Below are 13,713 nucleotides of genomic sequence, written 5' to 3'. Positions count from 1 at the left end.
TAATATCTAAAGTACATCTAAACAGTACCTGGCAGATAGGCAAGAGCATGGTATAAATGCTAGTTACTGTCATCATCACCCTCCAGAGGGTATGAGAGCTGCTTTTGAGCTTCTCCAGGGGGAGAGTAGAAGATCTAGTGAGACATCAGGGTTTAGACACCAGGAGGACTTCCTGCCTAGAAAAGGAGTAGTGAAGAGGTGGTGGTGGTCAAACAGAAAAGGAGTGGAATCCCTTATGGAAAGAACTCTACCTTTTCTCTCCAGCCAGCCTTTCCATTTTTATTCTCCCAACCTGTGGATGGTCCAGTGTGGCCTCTGAGACCAACCCCCAAGTAACTGGGGCACGAGGCCAACTGGGAAGATAGGCCTCGGGCCCAGGCACTTTACAAGCCAGGAACAGTGGGAGCTGAGCAAACAGAGACCTCCTCAGGCAGACGTGACCTGGAGGGCCTCGTGGCAATGTTGGCAGTGTAAAAGAGACTTTATTTAATGAACACCTCCAAATGCCCAGTATCTGCGAAGGATGCCCCTTGGCACTGGGCAAGGGTGAGAGATGGGTGTGAGAGACACAGGTGAGTGATCACATCTCTCCCATCGCAGGAACTGGAATACAGTGGATGTGAGATATTATGATAGTAGGGACGCAGAGATAATACCAGAGAACCCCAAGGGAGACAGAAGCACAGACTGAGACTGGCCAATGGCCCTTGATTATGATCTGGGACATGTGGTGGTCACTGAGAACTCAGGCTTTGGAGTCAGAGGCTACAGTTTGCCTCTTGGTCCTACTACGTCTGGGCACCTTACTTAAGCCTCTCCAGCACTCAGTTTCCTCATGCATAACGGTGGTACTCGCCTCATGTTGATTGTGAGGGTAAAGTAGGAAAATTACATGTAGCACTTAGTGCAGTACGTCCTCTATTGGTGGGAGCCATTACGAGATGTACATTTCGGGGCATTGGTCCCAGAATTCAAAACAGAACCTTAATAATCAGCATTTAGTGGTCTAAATCATAGGAATTCCTCCCTCCTGAGCACAGCCTGGCACCTCACAGCAACTCTAAGGAGCAGAAGAGCCATACCAGCAGTGGGAGAGGGCACAACGTCCGAAGGCAAGTTTGCTACTGAGCCTGGATGTGTGCCAGCTCTGGCCTGGGTCCTGGGAGACAGAGAAAGGGAGAGGGGGCCCAGAGCCCCAGGCTACCTGCTCTCCAGCTAGCAGGTGTGAGACTGAGAAACGAAGCAGCTTGGGTGTGCTGAGGCTGTAATCTCTCCTGAGAGGTCTGACCCTGGCCAGGACCCCAGTCAGGGTCGTGAATTCTGACCAATCCAGCTTTGGAGGCCTTCTCTTTAAGGAGCAGCCATGTGGGGGTGGGTAGGTGGTAAGAGCAGAGAGGAGACCCCTCTGCCTTTCCCCACAGCAACTGACAATATGTCAGGCAGTACCTGGAGTAGGAGGGGAAAGAGTGCTGAGGAAACGCACAGACTTGGGGCTTCCTGGCCTCTAGGCTCCAAGATGGACAGCTGGTATCATGGGGCCAAGCTGTCTCTTTTATATCCTTTCCCAACAGAAGGACGGTGTAAGTCTTAGGGGAAAGCCTGGCCAAGAGAGCTGGCTTTAGAAGGGGCTGGGAGGGCCAGCTGTCTGAAAGGGGATGCTCTTAACACACCAAGCCATGGCAGTGTCAGCGGCAGAGAGTTCTCCAGGGCCTGAGCTCTCAGGAGATGTTTAATGTGTTCCCTAAAAGACAGGATTTCAGTGGGTAGAGACAGGGCTGGGGTGAGGGTGGGCACAGACAAAGGTTCAGGGGCAGAAGATCATAAGGCATGTTTAGAAGAAAGTGAAATGTCTGAGGTGGTTAAAATCCTTAAGGAAGTAGGGATCCGTAGACAGATAGGAGTGTGGGGTCAGATGGTTGAGAACTTCTGGAAATTTGGGGGCTGGAAGAAACATGGTCTAAGTGGTACTTTAGGAAAATTAATCTCACACAAGCTTGGGGTGAAAGGGAAGAGGCTCCTAGGAAGGAGACCAAAACAGAAGGGAGCCATGAGATTTGTGTCTTAGGGACCAAAGGGGATGTGATTTATGGAGGAGATGGTCATATAGACCCTTTGCAGCAGACTAGCAGTGGGGAGGGGCATCAGCCTGACAGCTGAATTACTGGGGGCCTTAGAGGGAAGATTTGCTGAGAGCTGGAATTCAGAGCTGAATGGTAGAGTTGTAAAGAGAAGGGTGAGTTATGAGAGCATGAATGACCTGCTGCCCAGATGGCCACTGGCAGAGATGGTGGGCACACAGCTCTGTGCCTGCATACACTTTCCACCTGTGCCACCATGTGCCTCTGCAGACCATGGAGTGTGTGACAGAGTGTGGGTAGTCTTTATGTGGGTGGATGAGTATGTCGGGGGGGTTATGGTACATGCTGTGGTGAAGCTGGTGAGTAGATGTATGCTTTATTAATATCTTTTACGCTTGTATCTTAACAGTTGTTTCTATGAGGAGGTGTTGCTTAGCATGAGTGTGTATGTTTGATTGCATGGTGCAAGCGTGAGTGTGGGGTGGGGGGGACCAGGGAGTGTGGCAGAGGGTATGATTGGCTACATGCAGACATTTGGTCTTCCCCATGAAGTTGGAAGTTCTTTGAGAACAGGGCCAGTTTCCCCTTCCTTCCCCCTCTACTTTCCTGCCTCCCCCCACCCCCTGCCCCTTCCCTGGAGATCCCAGGACGAGGCTTTTCCCACAGGCTTCTCAGGCCAACAGGGACCAGCTGTGGTTACCGCTTTTTCCCTTCTGATCTCAGGCTCATTGGCGGGGTTACAGACAGCGGAAGATTTACCTGGAACGGTTGCAGTATTTAAAAGCAAACACGAATGCTATAATCAAGGTAGCTATCATGATTTGGGTGGGTTCCTGTCTTTCTTGAAGGACTCTCTGAGAACAGTTTTTAGTCCCCTCACCTATGACCTCTAGAGATGGCTGGATTGGCCTGGAGAGTGGGCCCTGACCCTGGAGCTCTGAGGCAGTGTGTCTCTGCCCCCAGATCCAGGCTTGGGCCCGGATGTGGGCAGCTCGGAGGCGATACCGGAGGCGTCTGGGCTACTTCCAGAAGAATGTGAGTGTCATCCCACTCCCCCTGTCCCCATATCCAACCTTTATCCATGAGACCAGAGCACAGGCAGCCGGCAACCCTTTTCCCGTCTGTGTTCCTGGCAGGTTAACTCCATCGTGAAGATCCAGGCATTTTTCCGAGCCAGGAAAGCCCAGGATGACTACAGGATGTTAGGTAAACTGCCTGGGTTCCCTCCTCTGTCTGTGCAAGTGTCTGTCTTTGCGAGTTTCCTGGCTTTCAGCAGTTAGCAAGGTAGAAAGTCACACGACCCCACAGCTCACAAACTGGGACCTTAGAAAAGTTGTCTGGCCTTCTTAAGCCTTTTTCTCTCACCAACAGCTGATGTTCCCAACCCTGAGCATGCCTCAGGACCCAGGGTGGGTGGAGGAATGAGGAGATGTGCTCCTGCCTTTGCAGATACCCCGGTTTGATGGGAGGGATAGGAAGGGAGGTCCAGATATCCCTCCTGGGGCCACATAGCGGGTAAGGGGAAGGTACAAGTTGTCTGTGCAGGAATGTGGAACAGAGGTGGTAACAAAAGCCCCCTGCCCCACCCCAGTTAGAGATAGCCTCATCACAGGAAAAGCCCCTCTAACAAGGTTCTGTCTGTACCTCTGTACCAGTCTTAGATTATCTTCCTGTTGCTACCACACAAGCAAAAAAAAGAAAGAAAGAAAGAAAGAAAAGGACTTTTCTCCTCTCCCTAGAGTTCCAGCCTTCCCCAACTTTGCCCTCTTCCCTGACCCATGATTCCTCCACTTCCCGCCCTCTGTGGCCCAACATACAGGAAGCCAGGCGAGGTACCTGGGGTCCTCTCTGCAGTGCTAGGAAACTTGAGGAGGAGCTCTTGAGGGAGCTCCATCTTCGTGCCCCATGGTTCCCAGTAGTTCGGCATACATCTAAAGCCTTAAAGAGGTCCTTCTAGGCTGCTCTTGGCTCCTGTTCTTAAAGCCCAGAAACCCAGCCTTGGAGGTCCCCCTCCTTTCGGTGAAGTGGACTAGTGGTCTATCTCCAGGTTTGCCTCCAGCCCGTGGGTTTCCGAAGAGGTAGGCCCCTTTTCTTCCTGGGCCTGAGGCCATACCTGTGGGCTTCAAGGTTGAGTACACTGTTCAGGAATCATCTCCCTTACCTCCTTAGTCCATCTTCCCACCCTGTCCTGCCGGCAGGGGTACCATCTGCCCCTATCTCGCCACAGACACTTGGTCCATCTGCTTCCGGGCAGCTAGCTGCTTTTCCCTCCTTACCTCTCCCCAGCCTGGCCCTTTCTGTTTTTTCTCTTGCTGTTGCATTAATACCACTACCCTGACCATCCTTGATCTCTTTTTCTTCTCTTTAGTTTATAGTTTTTCTGGAAGAACTTGTTTTTCCCAGGTCTGTCTCCCAATTTCATTAGCCCCAGCTCCACTCAGGGCACTGCCACTTACTAGCCGTGTGGCCCTAGGCAAGTTACTAAACTTCTTTATTGCCTCCATTTTCTCCTTTGTAAAATGGAGATAATGATCAGGTATGGTTGTTGTGAGGATTAAATGAGTTAAGGTGCTATATCTCGTTGAATCCAAGATGCCATCAGCTGTCTTCCATTGGTTTATCCATTCTTCACTCCTCAAAGATCTGTCTTCCACACAGTAGCCAGCGTGATAAATTAAACCTCGTGATCTTGTCACTCTCCTTCTTGAAACCTGTCAGGGACACCCCATTGCCCTGGGGATAAAGTCCAGTCTCCTAAACACAGCTTCCAAAACTCTCTGATCCAAACTCTCCCTGCACCTCTGACCTCACTGACCTCCAGCCCTGTCCCTCAGCACCTGCACCCTCCACACTGTGTTACAGGCATTATGGACTTCTAGCACTTCCTAAAACAGCCAAGTGCACTCCCTCTCACCTCCTTTTCACAGACATCAGGTTGGGTCTCACCTCCTCCCGGAAGCCTTTCTTCACTCCGCAGGTAGCCTTTGGTGGCCCGCTTTCACTTTCCCAAAGGTCCCCATGCTTGCCCCTCTCAGAGCACTAACCACACTGTAGTGAATTGTGGTTTATTTGTCTGCTTCCCTTACTGGACTGCCTTTAAGGACCAGACCTGGTTTTGTTTATCCTCCAAATCTGACTCCTTCATTTCTTACTAGCTGTGTAACCTAGGGCAAGTTACTTACCCTTTCTGTGCCGGAGTGATTTCCTCAGTAAGTTACAGTGTGCTGACCTCACAGGGTTGTTTTAAGTATGTTAAAGCACTTAGAACAGTTTCTGTTCCATAGTGAACATTATATGTCTTAGTTGATATTTTGTTGTTATTCCCTGTAGCTTAGCTCACAGGCTTCTCTTTGCTCAAATATCATTCCAAAAGAGATTCAAGGAGAATCCATCTAACTCTGACCTCCCTATATTATAAAACCCATTGAACATTCCTTCTATCTGTGTTCCCCTGACGCAGACACTCCTGACAGAGGAGGGTCGTGTGAGGGTCAGGCAGGGCTGAGTGGAGGCTGATAGGTGGAAGTGAACTTGGAATGAAGGATGAGTAAGTTGGCCCAGCAGGAGTGGGGAGTGAATCAGAATAGGGGAGCCTAAACGGATCATCAGAGGATGCTAGGGCTCTGACTTTGGTGTGGGAGGTCACCGAGATAGGCCCAGGTTGGGGGTGAATCCAGGCAGGGGAAGGACAGCTCTTGTGTCATCCCTAGTTATAAGATAAGGAGCTCGGGGACAGGACTGGCTGGGAGGCTGCCCACTGCCCTCCAACTGCAGGCAGAACTAATTAGAAGAGGGCTGGGGTTGGGGACCTGCTAGCCTCAAGCAGAATGGACACTGAGGGAGGGATTACTGGGGAAGGGGGCTGGAGAGGAAGCCTCTAGTGAAGGCATGTCTAATTCTGGCGCCTCTGCCCCTCCTGCCAGTCCACGTGCCCCATCCCCCTCTCAGCGTGGTATGCAGATTCGCCCACCTCTTGAATCAAAGCCACCAGGACTTCTTGGCTGAGGCAGAGCTGCTGAAGCTCCAGGAAGAGGTGGTCAGGAAGATCCGGTCCAATCAGCAGCTGGAGCAGGACCTCAATCTCATGGACATCAAGATTGGCCTGCTGGTGAAGAATCGGATCACCCTGCAGGTGAGGGGCCCACTGGCCCACCCTTCTCCCAAATCTAGCTGCCTCTGGAGAGGTGATGCTGGCCATTCTCTGGTTGCTAATCAAATATTTTTTAAATGTCTGGATTTTATCACGTGGCTCAGGTCCTTGTGCAGTGGTCCTCTGCCCTTCTAGCAATTTGTTGGGGCACATGATATAGCAGGAAGAACACCGGACATAAAATTGGAATGGCTGGCTCTGCTGATTCCTAGTGATGGGACTGCGGGCTGGTCTTTTAACCTCTAGGTCTGTTTCCTCATTAGTAAAGTGGGAATAATGAGAGTGCCTACCTCACCAGGCCAAATGTAAAAATAGATATGAAAGCTCCTTAAACTGTAAATTACCATACAAATATGCAGTGACGGGGTGGAAGTGATATAGTGATATCTCCACCTCAAATCTGTACAACAGTCTAATAAGAAATAATAGCAGAAACGAATAGACATGGTGCCTCAGTCTGGTAACCCACTTCTCTCCGGGGACTCATCCTGTGACAGCAGAGGTGCCAGATGGAGTCTCGGGGCAGTAGGAGGCCCTTTCTCACCCTAGAACTGTTTATCTCCCTTGGCTCATTCCTTGAATACCTTGAACAGCAGAAAGCCCTGGCTCTTCAAGGCACTGATTCTAGACCATATGTTCTGTGCTCTGTGCTGGCCTGGGTCGTTTGTATCACCCGCTCCCCCGCCCCTGCAGGAAGTGGTCTCCCACTGCAAGAAGCTGACCAAGAAGAATAAGGAACAGCTGTCAGATATGATGGTTCTGGACAAGCAGAAGGGATTAAAGTCGCTGAGCAAAGAGAAACGGCAGAAACTAGAAGCTTACCAACACCTCTTCTACCTGCTCCAGGTGAGCAGAGGACTTTGGAAGGAGATATCTCCACTATCTCCTGAGGGTCTGAGACCTTGAGGCCTTCATGTCTGTGCCTTTACCTGCAAGTAAGGTGTTCTTTCCCACAGTCCTAATGCCTTGTACCCAGGGAAGGAAACTACCTCTGTTCATTTGTCTGGAATGTTCCCAGTACCCCCCAGAAAGTGTGACAGTGTTCTCTATTCCAAGTTCCAATCAGCAAAACCTTGCTTTATCTGATCACTAGTCCTCAAGGTGCGTTATCAGCTATTCTTATCTCCCCCATTGCGTACAGACTCAACCCATCTACCTGGCCAAGCTGATCTTTCAGATGCCGCAGAACAAAACCACCAAGTTCATGGAATCAGTGATTTTCAGTCTATACAACTATGCCTCCAACCGCCGAGAGGCCTATCTCCTGCTCCAGCTGTTCAAGACGGCACTCCAGGAGGAAATCAAGTAGGTTTTCCAGATGCAAAGGAATGGGAAGAGAATGGGTGAAGAGATGCCACTATTAGCTCCTTCACAAGGTGACAATTTATTGAGGTTTGAAGGTAGAAATGGAATCAGAAGACCTCTTTTCTCTGCTTCCTATGGAGACAAGCCATCTCCTGGGACAGCATGCAGGGAGGACATGCGCTGACATGTTAGCACAAAGGCCGAGACAGAATGTTAGCACAAAGGCCGAGACAGAGATAACAAGACATTCCTTAACAGGAGGGATACCAGAGCAGGCTTTAAAGAGCCAAAAATCTCAAAAGGAAAAGCAGCTATTTTACACAGAGGCAGGAGACCAGGTTCAATTGCCTCTTGACCCATAGGTCGAAGGTGGAGCAGCCCCAGGACATGGTGACAGGCAACCCAACGGTGGTGAGGCTGGTGGTGAGATTCTATCGTAACGGGCGGGGGCAAAGTGCCCTGCGGGAGATCCTGGGCAAGGTGATCCAGGATGTGCTGGAGGACAAGACGCTCAGCATCCACACAGACCCTGTCCACCTCTACAAGAGCTGGATCAACCAGACCGAGGCCCAGACAGGGCAGCGCAGGTGAGCCGACGGGCAGAAGGAGAGCTCTCTGATCAGCTCAGTCTTGGGCCTCACTGGGGAAGCTTGAGCGTGCTTTGAAGGTGGCATATAAATGAGCATGCTGATTTATGCAAATATGACACCAGCCCTATAGGATGAAATCTGGTAGCCTTTAGACCCCCTCTGGTAATTAACATGGAACTGCTGTAAATGACACCAGACCTGGTGTGCTTAACATAGAATGAGCACAGATGAATGTGCAAATGTGTTTAATTGCCATGTCAGTGCTTGCAAATGATAGGTCAGATTTACTGGGAGTTGGGATATGGACTCCTTATTGATAGGGGTATAGTTGAATATTCAAATTTATAGATGAATAGGCAAATGAGATAGGGGGAGAAATAAGTTGGCCTTATAGATTGGAGGCATTAACTCAGGTGCATAGGTACTAGGGAAATGGAGCCGCTAAGGAGAGTAGGCAGTGCTGGTGGCTTCTCTGGGTGGCACGCGGCCGTATAGTTTGGGGGTGGCCCAGCCTTCCCCACCACCACAACTACCAAAGATATGCAGGGTGGCCCTGGTCTCCTCTGGTTCCCCTTAGGATCTTTCCACAGACTCCAGGTCCTCCATTTCCTCCTACACTCTTCCACCTCCCCCTGGGTGCTCCATCTCTTTCTTCTTCCACCCACATCAGTCTAGTCCTCTCCGAGTCCTTTCTCTTATTCTGGCCTAATCCCCTTAAGCATATGCTGGGCTGCCCTCAGCGTGTATGTATGAGATCTTGTTGTTAGATGAATTTAGGGGGTAGAGCCTTAGGGAGGGGAGGCCATGGGAGGGGCTTCTGGCTGATAACTTGTCTCTCTCTGCCCATAGCCACCTCCCCTATGACATCACCCCAGAGCAGGCCTTGAGCCACCCCGAGGTCCAGAGACGACTGGACATCTCCCTCCGCAACCTCCTTGCCATGACCGATAAGTTCCTTGCAGCCATCATCTCATCTGCGGACCAAATTCCGTATGTGCAACAGCCGCACACCAGCCTAGGCACAGGATCTCAAGAGGGCCAGGCCATGATGGGGAGAGCAGAGCAATACTGAAGGATGGAAGCAGGAAGGGAAACTGGTCTCGAGGTGCTCAAGGGCTTCAGGAGATGGGTGGAGAATGCCCAAAGCCCCGGCTAGAGACTTGCGCTGGAATACAGCACGCAGGTCTGTGTGGGCAGTCAGGACATCACTGGGCCAGAGAAGGGAACCTCAAGTGATTATGGGGACATATTATTGTCTGAGTGTAAGTGGTGGACAATATAAAACTCTTCAGTCCACAAAGTCAAAAATAAGAAAACTTCAAACCAGTATACACTTGATAAAGGTCCTTTCCTTTCTTAAAATTTAGTCAATAATTATTGTTTGGAAAACAGATGATTGAAAACGGTGAGAAGGTGGGCCTCATCTAGATCATCACTCAGCCAGCCAGCCTTTCTGGTGCTCAGTAGTGCACGGGGCAAGGTGGGGATGCTGCAGAGGGGAGCCCACAGAGTTCAGCACCCTGCTTTCCAAACCTGGAGGACTGGATTAAGGATTTAAAATTAGGATTCAGAAAAGGTTGTCCTAGGACTAATAAAGGAAAGTACACAGTGAGCTGTAAACTTCTGTCCCTGACACCCTAGGAGGTGGAAATCGCTTTTAAAGGTATTTAATTAAATTTGTAGGTGGCACACCCATAGTAGGAATAATAATTAAGTCTAGCATGTTCGAATAGCACTACCGTTACTTTCACAGATGTAGTTTCACTTGATCCTCATAAAAACACTATGAGATAGAGAGGGCAAGAACGAACATTCCCATTTTCCAGATGAGGGAACAAACTTATAAGTGGAGCAAAACAGCCTAAGCTGACATCTCTGGTTAGTGGTGGAATCAGGACTGGATGCTTCTACTCCAGTTCATTGTGCTCCTCGGCCCCTGCCTCTAGCCCTGACCAGGCCCTTCACAGATGCTCTGTGATAACAGCCTCAGAGCCTCCCAGGCTGTCCTGGGATGGGATTCTGGCTGTGGGTGTCAGACACCTAAGGTACAGGCTAAAGGTGCCTCTGTGGGGAGTGCGGGATGAATATTGGGATCTGGGGTGTTTCCCAGGGGAGACTAAAGGGGACCAAAGAAGAGGCTCTCAGGCCAGGTTGGAGGCTGCGTGAGAGCTTAGTGGCTGACTGGGCCCTGGTCCTTGGTGCTGACATAAGGGCAGGAGGGAGGGACAAGGCCCAGAGATGTTTGGAGGAAGGCAGCAGGGAGCTGGCTGTGGATAGGGGAGGGCCAGTGCTTGAGCTCAGCTCTCGGGTGGCTGAGCCTGGGGAAGGAGAAGCAGGCACTCAGGCCCACACTCTGGGGTGGGTGGGTAGGGCCATAGCGCACCTATTGCCTTGCCCCCAGGTATGGGATGCGATATGTGGCCAAGGTCCTGAAGACAACTCTGGCAGAGAAGTTCCCCGACGCCACAGAGAATGAGGTCTATAAGGCAAGTGTTGTCTCCCATCCCCCACCTCTTGCGCTCTCCTTTGCCCCGATGGTGCCTGTGAACCCCCAGACTGACGCAAAAGGACAGAAAACCCTATGCTGTAAAAATCCAAGAAGGAAAATATTCTCCACCCTGTCAGTCGAGCCTGGCTCACCAGCAGGGCTCAGGTAGCAGAAGGAAAGACACCCAGGACATGAGTTAACAGTGGCCAACCCTGGACTTGTCAGATCTGGGTTCCGGTCCCAGCTATTGCTCAAGTTTGCTGCGTGACCTTGAGCAAGTTCCCGGCCTGCTCTGGGTCTGTTTACTCTTCTGTACCATAACGGGGTTGACACAGGTGGTCCTTCCAGCCAGGTGAGCTGGGAGAGCGGGGCTGGGGCTGTGGAGGCGGACCCCAGGTGCTTCTACGATCCTGTGCCCGCAGGTCGTAGGGAACCTCCTGTACTACCGCTTCCTGAACCCGGCTGTAGTGGCCCCCGACGCCTTCGACATTGTGGCCATGGCAGCAGGCGGCGCCCTGGCCACCCCCCAGCGCCACGCCCTGGGGGCTGTGGCTCAACTCCTGCAGCATGCTGCCGCTGGCAAGGCCTTCTCCAGGGAGAACCAGCACCTGCGGGTCTTGAACGACTATCTGGAGGAGACACACCTCAAGTTCAGGTCTGGGGTCCTGGCATCCTATTCCTCCTGTCCCCTCCTCCTTTTCCCATCTTCTTTCACGTACCACTTCCCCTCTCAACTCCATGAAGAGGAGAGGCATAGAGGTGAAGAGTATAGTTAGTGGGTTGGAGGATAGATTGTTGGAAGGACTCCCCAGTGGAGAGAAAAGAGGACTGTTGAAGGAAGTTGGCTTGAGGGGACCACCGGGAGAGAAGGTAGAGCAGCACAGAAGGGCCGGAGTCGAGACTGGAGAGTCACAGTTGGCTTGAGCAGTCACTGGAGAGGGCCGGCGGAAGGCTGATGGGAACAGAAATGTGGTGGGTGCCGGCCCGCCCCGCCCTCTCACATGATCTTCCTCTGGAGGTAGGAGGTTCATCTGCCGAGCCTGCCACGTGCCAGAGCCAGAAGAGCGCTTTGCGATGGATGAGTACTCAGACATGGTGGCTGTGGCCAAACCTGTGGTGTACATCACCGTGGGGGAGCTGGTCAACACGCACAGGGTGAGAGGCGGCAACCTGGGGGCGCTGGGTAGGTGGGCTGGCCCTGGAAGGCCTGGTTCAAACTCTGCATCTCTTTTTCTCCCTATCCTATAGCTGTTGCTAGAACACCAGGACTGGATCTCCCCTGATCACCGCGACCCCCTGCACGAGCTCCTGGAGGACCTTGGGGAGCTGCCCACCGTCTCTGACCTCATCGGTACGTGCCATCCTTGATAGCTGGGGCGGGCGGCGGGGGCGGGCAGTCAGGTGAGCAGGGCGTGGGAACGTGCCCCCTCGAGTTTTTGTTCAGTCGGGGACGTGTGCCAGGAAGCTGGTTACACGCTCTCCCTCTCTCCCTCTGGTCCTGGGATGGACAGACTGATATGGAGAAGGTGGACAGACAGTAGGGGACCCCGTACCGTCATGTAAATGGCCAGTTCAATCATGTGAGAGAGCCATGGAGGCATAGGGCCTGTCTTGGGTCTTAAAACGTGTCTCTGATGAGGGGGGATTTCAGGAGCTGTGGAATGAAAGGAAGCTGGCTTACAGGCGTGGAAGGGCAGGGTGGAGGTGGTGACAGATGGGAGACAGCCAGGAGCTCCAGACTTGGGGAGGCACAGCCCCAGTAATGCAAGGGTGAGCTCTGTGGGTAACAGCCCTTCCGCTGGTGCTCAGGGCTGAGGGTACAGGGTGATGCCGCAGAGCAGTGTGGGAAAGCTTCCTGGAAGGGGGGCTCATGGAGCAATGTATTTATTTACCATGGCCCCATCTGTGCGTAAGTGTGCTAGTCTCTCTCCTTCCTCACCTGCCTCAGGGGAGAACGTAGCTGCGGACGGGAACGTGGATCTGAGCAAGCTAGAAATGTCCCTGACACTGACCAACAAGTTTGAAGGGCTAGAGACAGATGCTGACGACACCAATGCCCGGAGCCTGCTTCTGAGGTGGGAGAGCAGCCTCGGCCCCCTGAGCCTCCCCAGGCCAGTAAGATGGCTACTGTGGAGTGGCCATCCCACCTTCTTCCTGGGCTCTCTTATCCTTCACAAAGTTCTCCCTGAAGCCGAATTGGCCTTCCCCTTGCTGCAGTCTCAGCTGTTTCCCTTCTGGGGGCCTCAGCTTTTTGCGCTGTCTTGTGGCTGAAGGCAAAGGAATAGTTAGGACATTGGCAACACGGTTGTTCGCATATTGTTGTGCTGTTTACCAAATGCTTTCTTACACATCATTTAACCTAAGGGACAAATGGTGAGGTAGATGATGGTTTCCCTGCCTTCCAGTGGAAGAAAGAAACTTGGGTTAAGTGACTTGCCTATAGTCCCACAGCCGGTCGGTAGGGGAACTCGTGTTCTAATTCCCTGTCCTTACGAGTGATGGTCAGGAGATGGGCATGGAGCTTTTCAACCCCAGTTCTGCAAAAGTGAGGGAGGACCCCCAGCAGGGCTGGGCTGGTCATCCAGGCAGAAGAGGAGCCAGGTCGCCACTTTGATCCCCCTGCCAGCAAGGCAGTCCCTCTGCTCACCCATTCACCTGGTAAACCAGTGAGCAGGGTGTTCAGCTCTGTCCTGCCATCAAAGCCCTTACAGTGGGGCGAGGCTAGGGGTGAGTACACATCAGAGAGCTGCCAAGAGGGAGGTGGGTGTCAGGTGCATGAGTGCTCAGAGGGACACCTAGGTAGAAAAGGTCTCACAGAGGAGGAAGTGTGTCCTTCAGCCAAAGGACTCAAAGGAAGACCATTTGTGGGAGGCATTGTAGGCAGAGGACACAGAGGTGTAAGAGAGCACAGTGTGTTCGGAACCCTGGTAGTTCTGTATCACAGACCCATCACCCCACCTCCTGGGTCTTCCTCCTGGTTATGTTCTCCTCACAACACCTACCCCCATCGCACCCTCTCTCCTTACCACCCAAGCATCCCTGGCAGCCGTGATGCGGGGCAAGGTCCACTTACTCTCAGCTCCCTAACCAGCCCCATGTCCA

At 52.2% G+C, this 13,713-nt stretch overlaps 1 protein-coding gene across 5 annotated transcripts in view; it reads left to right on the top strand.

The window, feature by feature from the left end:
- The window catches only part of IQGAP3 (IQ motif containing GTPase activating protein 3), a 40,407-nt gene that overhangs the window by 22,107 nt on the left and 4,587 nt on the right, over positions 1-13,713 (top strand). For all 5 annotated transcript variants that reach the window (XM_067728195.1, XM_067728194.1, XM_067728196.1 and 2 more), the window contains 13 exons: positions 2,802-2,885; positions 3,042-3,113; positions 3,215-3,284; positions 6,002-6,210; positions 6,922-7,074; positions 7,370-7,533; positions 7,896-8,120; positions 8,973-9,113; positions 10,525-10,609; positions 11,034-11,266; positions 11,634-11,766; positions 11,860-11,962; positions 12,560-12,686. In XM_067728195.1, coding sequence (XP_067584296.1) covers positions 2,802-2,885; positions 3,042-3,113; positions 3,215-3,284; positions 6,002-6,210; positions 6,922-7,074; positions 7,370-7,533; positions 7,896-8,120; positions 8,973-9,113; positions 10,525-10,609; positions 11,034-11,266; positions 11,634-11,766; positions 11,860-11,962; positions 12,560-12,686 — 1,799 coding nt within the window. The remainder of the gene's footprint in view (positions 1-2,801; positions 2,886-3,041; positions 3,114-3,214; positions 3,285-6,001; positions 6,211-6,921; positions 7,075-7,369; positions 7,534-7,895; positions 8,121-8,972; positions 9,114-10,524; positions 10,610-11,033; positions 11,267-11,633; positions 11,767-11,859; positions 11,963-12,559; positions 12,687-13,713) is intronic.

The sequence above is a fragment of the Pseudorca crassidens genome, chromosome 2 (assembly GCF_039906515.1).
Source record: "Pseudorca crassidens isolate mPseCra1 chromosome 2, mPseCra1.hap1, whole genome shotgun sequence".
NCBI classification, from domain to species: domain Eukaryota; kingdom Metazoa; phylum Chordata; class Mammalia; order Artiodactyla; family Delphinidae; genus Pseudorca; species Pseudorca crassidens.
The sequence above is the reverse complement of the archived record's forward strand: the minus strand, read 5'-3'. Positions and strand labels throughout refer to the sequence as shown.